The sequence below is a fragment of the Halyomorpha halys genome, unplaced genomic scaffold (genome assembly GCF_000696795.3).
Source record: "Halyomorpha halys isolate HHAL.00 unplaced genomic scaffold, Hhal_1.1 Scaffold449.1, whole genome shotgun sequence".
Lineage (NCBI taxonomy): Eukaryota > Metazoa > Arthropoda > Insecta > Hemiptera > Pentatomidae > Halyomorpha > Halyomorpha halys.
The window spans coordinates 239583-258468 of NW_027115881.1; the positions used below are offsets into that span (position 1 = coordinate 239583).

The 18886-nt window shown below is 31.8% G+C and overlaps 2 protein-coding genes and 1 long non-coding RNA gene across 10 annotated transcripts in view; 1 reads left to right on the top strand and 2 right to left on the bottom strand.

The window, feature by feature from the left end:
• Positions 1–1331, top strand: part of LOC106682893 (uncharacterized) — a 13190-nt gene extending 11859 nt beyond the window's left edge. Inside the window, exon 4 of the mRNA XM_014424003.3 lies at positions 995–1331. Within this exon, the coding sequence (XP_014279489.1) occupies positions 995–1296 (302 nt within the window). The 3' untranslated portion in view covers positions 1297–1331. The remainder of the gene's footprint in view (positions 1–994) is intronic.
• Positions 1332–2953: 1622 nt separating this feature from the next.
• Positions 2954–8396, bottom strand: LOC106682894 (uncharacterized). 2 transcript variants are annotated; one of them, XR_001343492.2, is made up of 4 exons: positions 8280–8396; positions 8099–8167; positions 6187–6276; positions 2954–3273 (listed from the first exon to the last, which is right to left on the bottom strand). It is a non-coding gene; the product is annotated as an uncharacterized lncRNA (long non-coding RNA). The 2 variants fall into 2 exon arrangements; XR_010844978.1 differs by having other exon boundaries at positions 7917–8167.
• A 9965-nt stretch (positions 8397–18361) lies between these two features.
• The window catches only part of tn (tripartite motif containing protein thin), a 229808-nt gene continuing 229283 nt past the window's right edge, over positions 18362–18886 (bottom strand). For all 7 annotated transcript variants that reach the window (XM_067052843.1, XM_067052842.1, XM_067052838.1 and 4 more), the window contains one exon: positions 18362–18859. In XM_067052843.1, coding sequence (XP_066908944.1) covers positions 18751–18859 — 109 coding nt within the window. In that variant the 3' untranslated portion in view covers positions 18362–18750. The remainder of the gene's footprint in view (positions 18860–18886) is intronic.

The following is an 18886-nucleotide window of genomic DNA, read 5'->3' on the forward strand; positions in this document are numbered from 1 at the left end:
ATAAATATATATATAAATAAATATACAAATTGTGACCGCAACCCTGACCATCTTCCTATATATCAATTTTTACGGTCAACTACATATACATATATGGAGCGTTAAGTATTTTGGATTTTAAGGATTGGATACAAGAGAGCGCTACGATGGTTTTAGTGGATCTCCAAAGCCTCAAATCCGTAAGACTAATAAGCCCTTATTATAGTCATGTAAATTAATTATTTGTAATGGATTGGAAACTTGAATAGTTCTTGTAAGTGCTGTCACAGTCGAAATCGAAGCGTAGTTTCCTATCTTTAGAGTCTTGTATGAGGATTCCAAGTGAGTGGTTCAGATTTAGTCCAAAGTATCGAATCTACGTGCATTTTGCGAACATAGTGGTGGATTGGTCATAACAGCACTGGATTCGAATATCCTCCAGGATCCCTTGGCCACGCACCTTGCGACTTCTTCCAGTAGGGGATACTTCAACGACAGTGTTTATGTTCCACAGTTTATTACCCTGGATGGACTCAGTCAACAAGTGTGAACAACTTAGTGTATCGTGAGTTCTGAAACACATTTCAATGAGATTACGTTATTTATTACTTTGATATGATTCGTAAGGTAATTGTTATATTGTATAGGAAAAAGGAAATAAAAGTTCTACTGCAGACAAATATATATGTAAGCAATTTCGTACTACTTTCTGTAGCGAAAATTTAACTCAATTAAATCAGTTTATTCTTTCATTTTAAAGAACTATTGTTTATTTTAATTTTATTTATTAACTTCAAAAAATAGTTTAATAAATATAAAATTTTTTGTTGTTAATAACGCTATCAGAGCATCATATTGATAAACAAGCTCGCAACGTTTTGCCAACGCTTGAACCTCTTCAAGAAACTCAGTTCCACAGTTTTTAATATTATTTCTATATGTTTTATTTGATTTTAAGTGTATTTAAAAAACGCCGTATTAATATTAGTTGAATACAATGAAGATGTGATTGCAGCAAGCATGTACGCCTCGATGTTGCTGTACCTAATTCCTATCTTCAGCTCTTGGCAGTGTACAGTATGTGAAGGGTCCTGGTATTTCGGGATCATGTTGGCCTCTTCGGGGCTCATCGTGGACGACCTGCAGGTGGTGATGGGATCCTCTGGGTTCCCAGTCGGGTTGGTGAAGAAGAGAGCGAGGAAGTACGCCTATGTCATCTTTGCCTACTATCTGGTCCTCTTTTATTCGATCGCCAAGCTCTTAGCATTGAATTTCGAAGCAATGCCTTCATCGTTTTATGAAACTTTGAGTAAGTAAGTTATAATTTTGTAAAATATATTTGCATCATGAGATTTTTGTCGCTGTTTCTTTTTTATTTAGATAGTAGCTAAGATACGAATAAACGATTTATTTCATACGAGGAGATGGTTGGGCGTGCGGTCAAAATGAAACAAATAAGTTGGTGTAAACTATTTAATTGTGCCAACGTTTCGGCTAGATTTTCTAGCCTTCTTCAGGGCAATGAACAGAACAAGATAACAACCACAGTAAGTATAGAAAATAAAAAAGAATATACAAACAGAATGATATAAAATGAATAATTTTACAGAATAGAATCAATAAAATGAAGTGATGAGAGAAGTAGGAAATAAAATGTATACATAGGTAATTGAAAAATTGGGTAAAATAATATAATTAAGGAAATAAAATAAAAATGAAGTTATACATTGCAAAGAAGTATGAACATATTAGTTATTAATAATTTTTTTTTTAATATTTATTTATTGCTATTTACAACTGTTCATTATAATACATTTAGTAAATCTGATCTACGTTAAATTGGAGTCTTACAGGCGTGTAGAGAAACTACCCATTGGTAGCACTCAAATGATATTTTACATTAGCTGGTCTCGTGGCCATCTTCTTTTCAGGCGCCTCGGAGAATTATCAGGAATGGAAGAGGATGCAGGATTGGAAACTAAGGGGTTTGAGTGGTTAGGGAGTTTATGATGGAAGGAGTGATATCTGGTTCGGGCTAGATCGGTGACATAGGAAACATTAAGGTCTTTATGTATGATTTTATTTGTGAATAAAGTAAGGACCTATCAAAGTAAGGAGCATTGAGGATTTTCCGAAGGATCTTGGATTGTAAGGATTAAATACGAGAGGAATTCGAAGGTTTAGTGGAGCTCCAAAGCTCAACTCCATATGTCCAGATTCGCCTTAGTACAGTCATATAGATCAGTCTTTTGTAATGTGTTGGAAGTTTAGACCGTAAGTGCTGTAATAGTCGAAATTTGCAGTTTCCTGTCTTTTCAGTCTGGTGTGAGGATTTCAGGTTAATTGCTTGTCCAAATGTAGTCCAAGGTAGCGGATCTGTTCGACAGGGGTAAGAGTAACATCGTTAAATGAAACTGTAGGGCAGTTAGTAGGTTTACGACGTAGAGTAAAGGTGATTTGATGGGATTTGTTGGAATTTATCTTAATTCTCCAATTACGACACCAATCTTCGAGGGCTGTGGGATTGGAGATTTTAGGATACAATTAATGGATTATAAGTGGTGAGGCATAAGTGGTGAGGATAGTGTTATGATTGGTTGGAATGTCAGCTGTATAGACGGTGTAGATGATGGGACCGAGGATACTATCTTGAGGAATTAATAATTTAAAAATTGAAATATGGAAAAAAAAGAAAATTGAGGGAAAGAAAATATATGTAGCCATAATAATTGATAAAAATGCAAAATATAAGTAATGTTTAACAAAAGAAATGAGTAGAACAAAAAAAAAATTTTTTTTTTAAACAACGATAATAATATAGTGAACATAACTAATAACGTGGGTAAGGAAACTGGATAGCAGTGGAGAAAAGAAGGGGTAGTAAAATAAAGAAATGGGAAAAAAAGAATATATATTGTATTTTTTAATTCTCGCTTAGAAAATGTATGTATAGAACTATTGGTGGTATCGGTATCGAACCTTCGAGTTAGCTAAGCATTTATTATTATTCTACATAAATATTTATGCATACATGTATAATTATTCAATTTCTATTCAAAACGTAAAGTTGTTATAAACTTGCGCCATGAGATAAGACGTTGAAGTATTCAGGAGTGAACTATTCAGTGTGCTTTCTTCTGTGATTTTTCTTCTATGATCTGTTGTGCTATGGCAAAGACACGTCGTTCAGGAAGGAGTGGTCAAGAAGAAGGGGAGTTCAGTAGGCGTAGTGGGGGTTGTAGTTTCATTGAACTGGATGAAGATTATCAAGTAAGTCGTGGCTGCTGCCACCATCTGCAACATTATTATTTTAATTGAAGGAGTTGTGTAACATTTTTTTTTTAATCTTTAGTGTGTATGAAGAGGGTAGGTGTCTATCTAGTGTGAGGTACTCTAACCTCAAAATCCAATTAATAACTGAGATAGCGAGGTGTAGAAGGGACTATGTACAATTAAAAACATAACAAGCTCCAACAAAACAAAAATTGAAATTTGTTTTCTTAAAATTTATTATTTGTGACATAACCCCTTTATCCACTTATCCCTTCAATAAATAAAAATATTAATATTTCTTTATGTTCATTTTCATATTGGCATTAAATTAAAAGTAATATTTTAGGAAAAAACATACAATATCTTTAATAATCACAAAATAGAAATAACTGAACGATAATGAAATTTATTTTAAAATTACTGAATAATTGTCAATTAAGTTGTTCAAGTTAAGTAATAAATTGATTAATCGATTCTAACTATATATTTTTTCGAGACCAATTGCACACCGTGAGTGAAATGCATTTCCGAGCACACCTTGAATTGCAATCATCAGTCAGTATGGAAGAAGAGGCCATTAGAACAAGACTGGTTTAAAACAATAATTATCCTAGAAGGGTGTAAAAATAAAATTTGATGTTGGTTTCAGAGGTTGTCATTTTGAACAACAAAAGTAACGGTCATCCTTCTAGTAAAATTCATTGTCTTGTACTGCTTCTTAAAAATTATGTTTCTTTAGGTTTATATTCTTATATTTTTATTTAATTTGATCTATAATTATGTTCTTTTCTTCATTACTGAACGTAAAATAAATATTTCATCTTACCCGACTATTTTTGGAATAAATGTTATTCAATTTAATAATGTGTTTTTATTTTATTTTATATTGCACATAGTACAAGAGCCGGGAAGAAAAAAAGGCAGTTACCTCACCTCAATTTTTTATTACTTTAATGAAAGTTATGTATAATTACTAGTCAAAACTGATGGGTCTGCCAAGTATAGGTAGGGGGAATAAAAAATGGTAGATGTTTCAAAACCTTAAAAAAACATTAATTTTTCATTCGAAGCTCTATATCGTAAAAACTAACCACAAAATAAAATATCAGTTGTTTGTTAATTTATTTTGAGAAATCTATATCTCAGGAACAATGTGACGTATAGATGTCTATTAGCATTCAAATTAAGCTAAATAATTGTACTATAAAGTAGTTTACGATCTTTACTTTCGTAGGAATAGTAGTTTTCATTATATTTGCTAAAATAAATTTATTTATAGTTATTCGGACAATAGGTTTGATTTATGAAAAACTTTATTTCAGAAACCATTGGACGTACAGATGTCTGCCGGCCCTCAAATTAAAGCTAGTTAAATTTACTATAAAATAGTTAATTATTTTTATCTTCGTAGGAGTAGTAGCTTTTATGATATTTGATAAAATAAACTCGCAAAATGTTAATTTCCAGTTGTACGTATAAAATGTTGGATTTTTTAAAAAATATATCTCTAGATTCATAAGACGCACATATGTCTGCTAACACTCAAAAGAAAGTAAATTTAACTTCCTATAAAGTAGTTTATGACACTTATCTTCGTAGGGGTTGTAGTTTTTATGATATTCTCATATGAATATAAAGTAGGCACATGAAAATTAGTCCGAACAACTAGAAATCAATTTATTTTAGGAAGTTTCATGAAAAATACTACTCCTACGAAATAAATGTCATAAACTAAGTATAGCCCATTAAACTAGCTTTAATTTGAGTGTTATTAGACATCTGTAAGTCAAATGGTTTTTGAGATATAAATTTTTCAAAACAGATTCACTAACTACTGATATTTTTGTACGTTCCATAAAACATTTGAATGAAATGTTGCTTTTTAAAAAGCTATGTAACTTAATTTAATAAACTATATATTTGGAGAACTATTGAACGTAAATAGCGCTATTAGGGCTTACAGTTTAGCAATTTTATGCTATGTTTTTACTTATAAAAGATATAGAGCTCCGAATAAAAAATTAATTATTTTTAACATTTTGAAACAGTCACCATTTTTTATTCCCCCTACCTATACTTGGCAGACTCATCAATTTCGACTAGTAATTATACATAGTTTTCATTAAAGTAATCCAAAATTAGGATGAAATAACTACCTTTTTTCTCCTCTTGGGCTCTTGTACTAACATCTAGTGTGCCTCGTAATATAAATACTCATAGGAGCTACTTGCAGTCACGGCCTGCAATCATCTTATTTGTAAAAAGGAAGTTACAAAGCGAATAATTTCTATAACAAACGTATTTTATAAAAAAAATAAAAAATGGTCAATATAAAGTAAAAAGAAATTTGAATTCTCGGAATAGTCTCCAAAAATATGTGCTGTCTCGAAAGGGTTAAGTAAGACATATTTATAATTCATTCTAAAACTAATGTTTAAAAAAAATAAATAAATTTGATTGATATTAGTCTAATGCTATGATCAATATATTATACACATGAAGTTAATATGATCTACACGTTTGCGACTTACAGAAAACCGAGACTTGTACAAGTACTTGGTAAACAATGGAAGCAACAAATAACGGTATCTACATGCTTGTATGCTATTTGACTTTTGTCGGCTATTATGTTCGATTTTTATTATAAAAAAAAGATAGGCGAAATGAAACGTAGATATCAGCCATGTCGAATGACAAAAATTCATATAAATAGTGCTACATAACCAATAAATTCACGCCTCCTTCTTGAATTTTTATCGGAAACTTGTTAATTTAATTGTGTCTATATATCAAGAATCCTAGAATTGTGTTCTAGGGCTTATGGACATAAAATGAATCTATATCACTCTCTGACGACTTTTAATGGAGTGAAAGTTTCTGGGAAAGTGGGACTAAAAATTACTGGAAGATACAATTGGCAAGAGGGATACTTACGGAATGGACCAAAGTGTAGTCCAGGTCGAAGAATCCATAAGCTGTGAAGTTCACTTGTCTTTTCATAGCGATGTGTACGCGCAGCTTCCTCTGAAAACATCAGACTTTGGAAATGATAATGATGGCAGTGAAATATGTACATATTTTACTATTATCCATCTTCAGAAACTTGAAAAAAATAAATAAAATGTTTGTATAGGATCTCACATCAACAACAAACGTTTTAGTACAAGAGCCCAAGAGGAGAAAAAAGGCAGTTATTTCACCCCAATTTTTGATTACTTTAATGAAAACTATGTATAATTACTAATCAAAATTAATGAGTCTGTTAAGTATACGTGGGGGGAATAAAAAATGGTGGCTGTATCAAAACGTTAAAAATAATTAGTTTTTCATTCGGAGCTCTATTTCTATAAAACTTACCAACAACAATAGAAAATCTAAGATAACATCATTTAAAGTAGAGTAAATTTGCTAAAACGTAAGCTCTAATGGGGTTATTTACATTCAATAGTTCTCGAGATATTGCTTTTTAAAAAGCAACATTTCATAAAAATGTTGTACAGAACGAACTGAAAGATTAGTAGTTAGTGGATCTATTTTGAAAAATCTATATCTCAAAAACCATTTGACGTACAGATGGCTCTTAGCACTTAAATTAAAGCTAGTTTAATGCACTATAAAGTAGTCTATGACCTTTATCTTCGTAGGAGTAATAGTTTTTATGATATTTTGATTTATAGTTGTTCGGACAAATTTTTATGTGCCACATTCATATACGAATATCATAAAAACTACTACCCCTACGACAATATGTATCATAAATTACTTTATAGTAAGTTAAATTTACCTTATTTTGAGTGCTGGCAAACATATGTATGTCTTATGGTTCTAGAGATATATTTCTTCAAATATCAAACATTTTATGGATATGTTTTGTCAAATATCATAAAAATTACTACTTCTATGAAGATAAAAGTTATTAAATATTTTATAGTAAATTTAACTAGCTTTAATTTGAATGTTAATAGACATTTGTACGTCTTATGGTTTCTGAAGTTTTTCATAAATCAAATTTATTGTCCGAACAACTATAAGTCAATTTATTTTAGCAAATATCATGAAAACTACTATTATTACAAAGGTAAAGGCCATAAACATCTTTATTGTCTATTAAACTAGCCTTAATTTGAGTGCTAATAGACATCTGTACGTCACATAGTTCCTGAGAAATAGATTTCTCAAAATAAATTAACTAACTATTAATCTTTCAGTACATTTTTAAGAAATGTAACTGTTTAAAAAGCTATGTCTTGAGAACCATTGAACATAAATAGCTCTATTGGGGCTAATATTTCAGAAAATTTACTCTTCTTTAAATAATTTTCTCTTAGATTTTCTGTTGTTTTTGGTAATTTGAAAGATATACAGCCTGAATGAAAGATTATTTTTTTGTTAACATTTTGAAGCATCTACTATTTTTTATTCCCTTGCCTATACTTGGCAGACTCATTAATTTTTACTAGCAATTATACATAGTTTTCGTTAAAGTAATAAAAAATTGGGGTGAAATAACTACTTTTTTTTTTACCCCGGCTCTTGTATTATACGGAAATGATATATCGAAAAAAGTACGAGTGATTTTACAATTGATGAAAAATTTACAATCGGTTGTTTAGCATCATTATGTAATTTTATTTAAAGTAGTATTTGGTATGTAGGTTACTTACATAACACATTATTAATGGTTCATCATTTATGACATAATCTGCTATACAATGTTTAAATTGTAACATGTTTCTGGGTTAAATAATCAAGGTTAGAATGAGAGATTACGAGGTCGTTTGTAATCTCTACATGTTGGTACGCACAGTGGCGTCATCAGATCACTAACACGGAGATTAATACTTACGTTATTAGTTAATCTATTGCTGTTGTCTTTGATCATAAGTTGGTAAAGGAGGATGTTGAAGTCCTTAACCTAAGGAAAAAAAAGTAAGAAATTGATTACTGAATGAAATGATTCGATAATTAAGGATAATGAATCCTGTAAAGCTCCATGTAAGTTTTATTGTGAAAGAAATCCTTCATACTTTCCCACTATACACTTATGGCCTGTTGTACCATCATAGTTTAAATTTTTTAAATCTCAGAAAAAAATCAATAATTATCCGTTATACTTCAGAAAAGTTAACCTTCAAATCTGGAGTTAAAATTTACCGGCCAATGATAGGCGGTTAAACTCAGATTTAGAGCCAATCTACGTTTAAGTATGTAACCATACAAAGAACCTTCCATAGCTCTGTTATCTGTTATCTAGGAAGGTGTATTGTATTATTCCTTTCTTGACGATTTGACAGACGACGCAGACTTCAAAGAATTAGTTGTTCAGGCAATGATGAAAAAAAAAGTACTCAGTCCTCGATGAATTATCTAATTTTTAATATTTGTTATATAGGGGAATTTGTTGATCAAATGAAATAAGGGTTGTGAAATAGAAGGGGAAAAAAAAAGGAATAAATTATAAAACTTATATTTAGTTTGTAGACTGGTATTAATTGTAAAAGAAAAGTAAAAGAAAACTGTGGAAAAAAAAAATGTTATCTTTCTATTATATTATATCATGTAAAAATATGTAACTTATATTTGTTCAGTCACGGATTGATCAGTATGCTGTGTAATGTGGCAACCCGATGTATTTAGGCAGCATGAATTAATAAAGCATTTGTTTCTCTTATCTCCTGTGGTCGGATGAAGAATTTTTTCAACAATTTCGACAGCCAATTGTAGCTGTTGAATCAATTTTAAATTTAATTAGAGCTACAATTTCTAACATTAAAGATAAAAATGGCGGAGATTGGCATATATCTTAGTTTCAGGTAACCTTGACAACCCGGTTATCAAAATTGTAGACCAGAAACAGGTCGCTAAGTTACCGGTGTTTTATCAGACAAGTTATACAAATCTTAGTTATACCGGAGATTAGTGCAACCGGCCTTCAATGTTTCTTTATCGACGATTAGGGGCTCTTCCGATATCTTCAGGACGGTCCCTCTGAAATACCACCATCTTATAAATTATTCATTGCATTTTACTTTTTTTATAAAATAAATAATAGCTTTTATCTTTAGTAGGTCTTGAAAAACATTTTATATCTCCTAAAAGTGAGTCATCACAACTACCAAAATATAACAAACGTGCAAAAGGATTAATTGGATTGGCTGGTAGAAGCTGGTCTGAATTTGTGACCGATCCATTCAGTATCGATTTTTTTTTTTCACAAATCAAAAAGAGCTTTGTGTTAAGTTAGTTGTGTCTAAGTATTAACAACACTAATATTTGTGCTCACTGTGTTTTATTAAATTAAAAATATGTCTCAAAAACTTTTTAAAATTTTAAAAACAATAAATTGTTTAAAATCTTACTATTAAAATAATTAAAATATTACTTATTGCGATATATTTTATTTAAAAATACCTGAAATAAGTATAAGAACTCATTTTTTATATCTTTATTGAAATTTACAACTGTACATAATAATACACCCAGTTAATTTGATGTACGCTTAATTTGAAGAGATATAAGTGTGTAGAGAAACTACCCATTGGTAGCACTCTAATAACGATTTTATATTAAAAGGTCTGGTGGCCATATTCTTTTCAGGCACCTCAGAGCATTGTCAGGAATGGAAGAGGATGCAAGATTAGAAACTAATGGGTTTGGATGGAAGTCAATAATGGAAGAAATGATATCTGGTTTGGACTAGATCGGTTACATATGGGACATTAAGGTCTTTATGGATGATTTTATTTATCACAAAGTAAGGAGCATTAAGGAATTTACGAAGGATTTTGGATTGTAAGGATTGGATATGAGAGGAATTCGAAGGTTTAGTGAAGCCTCAAAGCTCAACTCATTATGTCCAGATTGGCCTTATTGCAATCATATAGACCAGTCTTTTGTAATGAGTTGGAAGTTTAGACCATTTGTCTAGTAAGTGCTGTAATAGTCGAAATCGACGTGCAGTTTCCTGTCTTTTCAGTGTTGTATGAGGATCCCTAGTCAGTCTTCTGTCCAGATGAAGTCCAAGGTAGTGAATCTGGTCGACAGGGGTAAGAGCCACATTATTAAAAGATATTGTAGGGCAGTCGGCAGGTATACGACGAAGGGTAAAGGTTATTTGATGGGATTTAATTTCTCCAATTACGACACCATTCTTCGAGGGCTGCGATATGGGGTTGGAGAGTTTGGGCCAAACTTGTACAGATGCTTGATAAACAAGCAACAAGGTCAGTTTCCACACACTTGCATGTCTTGTGACCCTCTTCGACTATAACATTTGATTTTCATTATAAACAGGAAGAAATTAAAGATAGGTTTAATGAAACGAAACGTAAATGCCAGCAAAATAGGCTATGGCTGATAAAAAATTATTGAAATTGTACCTATTTTTAACTTTTTTATTAATTTTTTTTTAAATTTTTATAAAAACTTGTTAATTTAATTACGTAGACATATATCTTCATAAATATATATTTGTGATATAGTAAATCGAAAATAAACTGGTAAATATACCGGATTATGTTTTAATATACACTGATGGTTCCAAATCCGAAAGCTCGACCGCTTCCTCTTTCGTCACTCACGATTCAACCCACAAGTATAAACTACACAAGATATGCTCAGTATACACCGCCGAACTCCACGCGATAGCATCAGCCCTCCATTTTTGCTTTTCAATAATTCAGAAGACTATAGTAATAATCTCAGATTCGTTGAGCTCTCTAAAAAGTTTGAGAAACATGTACCCCGAACATCCACTCATCATAAGAATTCAATCTTTTCTTCAAAAATTATCACAGCAAGGTAAATCCATTATTTTCATATGGGCTCCAAGCCACATTGGCATTGTTGGTAACGAGCTCGCAGACAAAGCTGCCAGAGAGGCACTAACTTCCTGGCCGAGGGACCGCCGTTCTTACCCCATCAGAACTCAGTACACCCCTTAAACTACAAATATTAGAAAAATGGCAGGCCAAGTGGGATGAAAGCTCTCCCAGTAAATTAAAAGAAATAAAAAGATCAGTAAAACCATGGTCGACATCCTACCGCAACAGCCGCAGGGAGGAGGTTGCTCTGGCCCGCTTGAGAATAGGTCATACTCTCCTCACGCACTCTCACCTGATCAGAAAACTGCCACCTCCAACGTGCAAATATTGTCAGTCCATTCTTACGATTAGACATATTTTCGAAGAGTGTACTCACTATTTGCCAACAATAAACAGGATAGGACTGACCCCAAATTTATCCGAAGCTCTCGCAGATGAGGAAGCTAAAATTACACGAGTATTTGAATTTTTAAAAGCACATCGCCTTCTTTATAAATTATAACTCCTCTTCGATTTTTATGTTTTTTATTTAATTTTATTTTTTTATTTTTTTTATTTTTCTATGTTTTATTTTATTTATTTATTCTATTATTATTATTTTTTTTTTTACTTTTATCATCCCATAGGCTTTGATGACCAGAGGGTTTTACACCTTTAAGCAACAATCAACAACAACAACTGGTAAATTTACTTAACAATATTTGAAACATGAATTTACAACGTATCGATAGAACTATACAACCTTTAATTAAAGTTAATAATTGAAACCCAGAGTTAGAGAAATTCTTTAATTAATTAAAACACTGAGAGCACAAACATTCATCTGTTGGTAGTTCTAAAACAATACAAACTGAATACAAACGTGTGAATACAAGCGCTCTTTGATTTGTGCCCAAAAATCGACACAAATTCAGAGCAACTTGTAACAGCCAATCCAGAGATAACTTGTAACCTTATCCCTAAGCTTGTGCATGCACAAGTTTGCCATAGCTTGCCATTCATGTAAAGGCATCTGAAGGGTTTATAGATAAATGCATTTATTGTCTTATATTACAACGTAGCCAAGGAATCTAGCCCTGGTGGTCTTGGTAAAATAGTATATCAATATTCATAGTTAATATTAAAATACAGAATTTCGATTATAATTTTTAACGCAAACGTGTGAACTGTGAATAAATATTTCAATAAATCCATACATACATAGGTGTACTGTATAATACTTGATTTTACATAGTTAAAATCTATAGTATTATACAAACAATTTGTTTTCTTATTTAATACTTTATTTATTGATTAATATTACAATATGCCATTGTTGGGCAATATGTAATAGTGATAACTGATCACATTCATACTAAAATTAAAAAATAAATTTTTTAAAATTATTTATTTATTGTTATTTACAACTGTATACATACATACACATCAAATAAATTTGCTGTAAGTGATATTATGACATGATTTACCCATTTACGCATTGATAGAACTCCAATAACATTTCTAGAGGAGAAGATCTCGAAGCCATGTTCTTTTCAGACGCCTAGGAGGATCATTATGTAATGAAGGAGAAGCCAGGTTAGAAACAAGTGGATTTGGGTGATTGGAAAGTTTTCCATGGAAGGAATGGTATCTGGTTTTGGCCAAATCGGCAACATGGAACATTGAGGTCCTGATGGATGACTTTGTGACAAAGTAAGGATTTTGGACTGTAAGGATTGGATTCGGGAGGAATTCGATGGTTTAGTGGAGCCCCATAGCTCAACTCCGTATGTCCAGACAGGCCTTACAACACTCATGTAGATCAGTCTTTTGTAATGGATTGGAAGTTTGGACCGTTTGTCTAGTAAATGTTGCAATAGTCGGGATCTACGAGCAGTTTCTTGTTTTTTCAGTCTTGTATGAGGATTCCTTATCAGTCGTTAATAAATAATAATTTTTTTTTTAAATTTATTTATTTAATACCAGATTGGTCTGATGGACCTTACATAGTTAATGTAAGAGGTACAATAAAATAAATAAGCAAATGAAAATAAAATACATAAAAATAAATAAAATCTATCTTTAAATATAAATAAACAGAAGGATAGGATGTACCTAAAAAAAAATAATAATAATATTTATAATAATAAAAAAATTAAATAATCACTTAGTCACATTTATACTTTTGTATACAATATTTACACCATCGAACTGAGGGTCCCGAGACCACTCAATCCCCCATGTGTGAGGTGTTTGTTTTCTTACTATAATTGTTTTTAATGTTGTTGAAACTTCCTAATATTTTAATTTAGGTCTCATATTTGTAGAGAATCAGCCAAAACTAAAATAAATAAGTTTCCGGCACGAATATTATAGTTTTTATTTTTTTTCGAAAAATGATTTCGCCATTTGTAAATGGTTTGTTTTTTATCACCATTTTTTGTGATTTGGTTGTTAATGATTTTTAACAGTACATACGATTTTGAGATCAGTTGTTCAAGAACGTAACGCGTTCATAAGGACTTACAGGTTACAAACTTCCATCTCTTATTTTCCATTGCTAATTGCACTAAGAATGGTGAATTGAAAACGAGGTTTATCAAAGTAATATATGTTTTTGACTTATGAGCTAAAAAAATAAGTGCATAAGTATGCATCATATCACTAACTATTAAATATATATACTTGTTCATGAAGGCAGACTTTCTGGTCACGGTGCCGATAAGACACGATCTTGATGGAGGAAAACGATTTAAAAAGTCATTTAACAATTTATTGGTAATGTTATTTCTTTTATCTTTAAATTATTTTTGTTGTACCTCTAAATCTAGTTTACAATCAGCAAATGAGCTGTACTATTCAGGAATGGCATGGGTTGGCATGAGGGAGACAGCACCCAGTGGTGCATCCTTCTGACGTTAATTAAATTATTTGATTACATTAAGAGGTCCCTCATCCAACTTCTCTTCAACCTACTCCTATTTACGTCAGACATCTCTGAAGTATCATTTGCCGTATAAATTTATTGAATTGTTCAGGTAGTATGTTGTAAAACCGTTTGTAAGTCTGATGAATGTGGTCCGTTAACAGTCGGAATGTAGATCGATCTGAAAGTTCTCGTTTGAAATGTAAAGTGGTGAGTTCGTTGCCAGTCTTAAAAATTGCGACTGAAAAGTTTGTATTTTCTGAATCTGTGTCTGTTTAGCAGGTCCATAAATTTGGCAGGTGTAAGTCCATATAGGTTTTAGTAAGTAATTGTATATATATGACAATATCATAATCAAATTGTCTGAAAAAAAAGAAAAAACAACTAAATTGAAATGTTTAAAGATAATGAAATCCCCAAAATTCCACGGTAGAAAAAAGGATATTTTTTAATAAAATTTTCTGTTTCACTCCTTATAGCAAGTATTGTTTCAATTTATGTTACCAAACCATATAATACAGTATTTTGAAATGTTCAATTTTAACTAAACACAATAATTTATATCATACTATCAATAGTGTTTATTAAATCTATATACATCTTCATATATAGCAATGGGGCTCCACCAAACCATCAAATTCTTCCCACATCCAATCGTTACAATCCAAAATCCTACGTAAAATCCTTGATGCTCCTTATTACGTCACAAATAAACTCATTCATAAAGACCTTAACATCCCATTCGTTGCAGATTTGACCCAAAACAGATATGCGCCTTTTTATTCCAAACTCCTTAACCATCCTAACCCATTAATTCTTAATCTTTCATCCTTAACAATCCCTGATAATCCTCCGAGGCGTCTGAAAAGAAGATGGCCACGGGACCTTCTAGTTTAAATTAATGTTTGAAGTACCACCAATGGGTGGTTCCTTCCCAAGATTTTCAAGTGTATATGAAACATACCACATATTTACCTGTTGTATTATTTTGTACAGTTGTAAATTACAATAAATAAATAATAATAAAAAAAAATATAGCAATAATGAAGCATTCCCGTGTGAGATAGTATTTTATGTTTTTATTGTATATTTTGCTGCATATTCTCACATTCTGTGTGTAACCTAAGAGCATTGTAATAGTAAGTTTGACATATCGTAAGAAATTATGAAATTGTTAACTAGCTCAAGGTGTTTAAAAGTTTATCTCCTCATAGGTAAGCTTTGAATTATTAGACTCAGAACGGATTATTCGCTTGCTGTAAACTTCCGATAAGTAAGCGGTGATCAATATTATCAAGTGAAAAATATATAATTACAACTTTTAATAATATTTTTATCATTGGAAGTTATTTGAAGATAACATTGTGTTAAAATTACCTTTTGAGTAGTGTTTTTGCAGACAGTAGCAATAGTAAGGCAAAGGATGTTGTAATACACCAACAAAGCAACCATCTGGATGAACATTGACCCGCTGTCATTACTCGTTGAAGAAGTAACATAAGTTATAGCATAGTACATATTGATAACAGAGTTGACTAGTATCATTGTTAGGAGGACCAACAATTGGAAGGAATATATATCATTCACTGTCTGGCAAGTAGAACACAAAACGTGGAACAGTTCCACTATCTTTTCCAAGTTCTTCTCTGCATCGATCCTATTCTTGTAGATTTTTATGGAGGACCATCGAAGAGTTCTTAACCTCGTCCCCAAGTCTATGAGGATCACGATAAAAGGACGGATGATAGTGTATTCAGACCAGTACAAAAACGACTGACAAGCGACTTCGACGAATCCTAACTCAGAAGAAAATACGATTGGCAAGAAACTTATTGAAAGCATCAGTATGTCAAAGGATCCATTGATTTTTACGTAAGGAACAGTCCCTAGATTTCGAAAACGCGAATTAGCAATCTGATACTGAGTCAGTAAACAATCGATACGTTCCTGGTGCAAAAATATAAAACAGAAGCTGAGCACATTAATGACGTATACGACGAAGTATTGAATGCTGATGTGATCTGAATTAAAATCGAATTTGTCGATAACTCTGATCGATATTTGCCCTGCTTTTATTCCGAGGACGGCCTTCGAGAGAAAAAACCAAAGTATACATTTATAATTTATTTTGGAAAAATTTTCTTCAAATGAGAACGGGAACGAGCCCGAAACCGTCGCCCAGAGGAAAGCTCTTTGAACGCTCGCGGAGTTTTTGGTTCGTAACCATTTCATTTCTCGACAGCGGGAATGGGATTGGTTGCGAGGTCGAAAGCAACTGTCCTAATGTTTGGAGTCTTTTCAATACCTTCTATTCAAATAGAATTGGTTTCGATTTCCAGTTTACAAAGGTTATGTGTATTGTTAGAGTGCCTCATACGATAAATCGATATCAATATGTATAATGTTTCGATGAGCTGAGGTGTATCTTATACTGACAGCACAGGAATCATCACAACTTGAGATATGACTTCTTTATGACCTTGTGAAAATTCTATGCCTTAAGAACTTAAATATTCGAAACAGTGCTGCCAATACGGGTATTTTTCAATTTAGCAGATAATTCTAAGAGATAAGAAACCGGCATTATCATTTAAACAATTTTAAGCAACTTGTCCTTTGTCAAGCTGATCCTGGCTTTTGTAGCATTTAGAAAATTCCTTTAAACGTTGCATTTCGTTCGCAACAGGTAAAGTAAAAAAGGCAGTAACAGAAGCGATATGAGGCGTGCGTTTCACTGCTTACTATTTTGAAATCAAGTCAGATCACCTAAATCAAAATTGTACTATTTTTTTTAAATTACTTTATTTCTAATTAAACATATCATTGATGTCTCTTAATAGAAGATTTTCAAAATAATATTTGTTCACGACATAGAACATTATGCTCAATGTTGGGTTTTATTATCATATTAGAAGTGATGATAGTGAAAAAGTCTCTTAAGTATTCTTAAGTAAGACAAATTTTTCTCTAGACAATTTTATATTGAAGTTTATTTATAATTAAAAGGTTAAGACTGATGTCTACTAAATGAATATTTTCTATTAGAATTAATTCAGTAATTAGGCACTCTCAGTAATTTTGCTTTATCACTCCTTAGTGGTATATGTTACTCCCTAGAATAATGTTTTTAAAAAATCTATATCATGAAAAGTATAATGTGAAGTGTGTACATACTTCAGGATATTATCAAGAAGCATTTCCTTAAAGCAAATAATAATAACAATAAGAATCAAATCAATTGACTTAAATTTCCAAAAAAAATATTGATAACTAAATAGCACCAAATTTGGAGAATGATTCATTTGTTTCTTTAGAAGTTGATCTCCTCCTGTAGGAAGACCACTACCAATACACATACAAATAAATAGTAAAGAGAGAATGTCTGGCGAAAAAAAACAAATCACACGAAGACACATCAAGTTCTTCGACAGTCTCCCTGCTTCCTTTAATCCAATCTTCCAATCAGTCACCCCATTCCCCCTTCCTGCGAGGTGGCAGGGCAGGAAAGTTCCAATAACCTTGTAACTCCTTTTTTCTCATGCACCCCTCCCTACTTTTTTTTTTTTACTTCTGACTATTTTTCTTATTATTTAATATTATCTTTTTGTATTTAAATATTAAATGTTTTAATTTTTCTCTTCTCTGATTAATCAACATGAGGCGACCCCTCACCTCCAGATATTTTAGTAGAATTCATATAGAAGGGACATATCAAAACAAGATAAGTATTTCACTGTATACATTCAAGTACCATTGGTAGAAAAAGGTGATATATAATTTGAATTATGTAACCATACGTAATGCTACCTATTAATTTAATGTTTTTCTGTTTTTAGAGGGATCAGAAAAAAAAAAAGATCTGGCAGCTCTACCAGAAAACCTTCGAGTGAGTATTTGTGAAGAGGATCCTCCAAGAAGAAATTTTGAAAGAATGGAACCTGCAATGGGTGTGTAGCTCAAAAGAGGCTGTAAGAGCTATAAGAAGTACTTTCCTACCATCGGTTCATGCCTGGAATCAACATGGGTCCTCCCGGACTACTGGGTCTCACGGGACATGAGGGAGTTCCCGTTCTGCAAGGCCTTTGTGTACAGGTTGTAGGAAGCTGTTCTACTCAATTCTCCCTGGGAAGGATGCAAGATCCTGCACTAGGGAGACCTCCAGACAGGGTAGAAGAGGATACTTTGTAGAAGATCAAGCTGTGTGTTCAGTTATAGAATATGGTGTAAATGGTTTTAATTGCAGGAATAGGTTGTAACCCACTGTTTAATGCCTAACAGATGGAAACGGAGTAGGGCGATGAATAAATAATAAATAATAATAGGTAATTATAACTTTAAATTTAAACAATAAAAAAAAGTATAGGTTATATAATGAAACAAATCTAATTATTAATTTTATTCAATTTAAACAAGAAACTGTACTTCACAGAAGAACATATAAAACTGATTAGTATAAATATTCTCACAATTAATTTTTTTTTAACAAGTTTTAATAGTTTTTATTAACTAAGTAAACTAATTAATTCAATTAATTACAATTACACTATTTAATTATAAATATTTTGTCAACATACTTAATGAGTAGTATTAACAGTGTATAGTTATTTTTAATTAGTGAGGATGACGAAGGAGGTAAAGTAAAGGGATAGTATTTTAGCACAATTTAAATAAATATTTTCCATTGAATCACATTTTCAAGTGTGGTAAAGAGTTATTTGTTATTATAGTCTTCGAAGATTTTCACTTAAAATCTAAAAGTAAAACAGGTGACTAGTATGGTAAAAACAGTGGTCCAGAGAACTGTCTCCGGTAGAGGGGTATTGTGGCTTCCATTGCACTCTTCCGTGCGGTAACCTTGTCCAGCTTTGTTTGAGCATCCCTATGAAGAAAAAATAAAATAAAATAT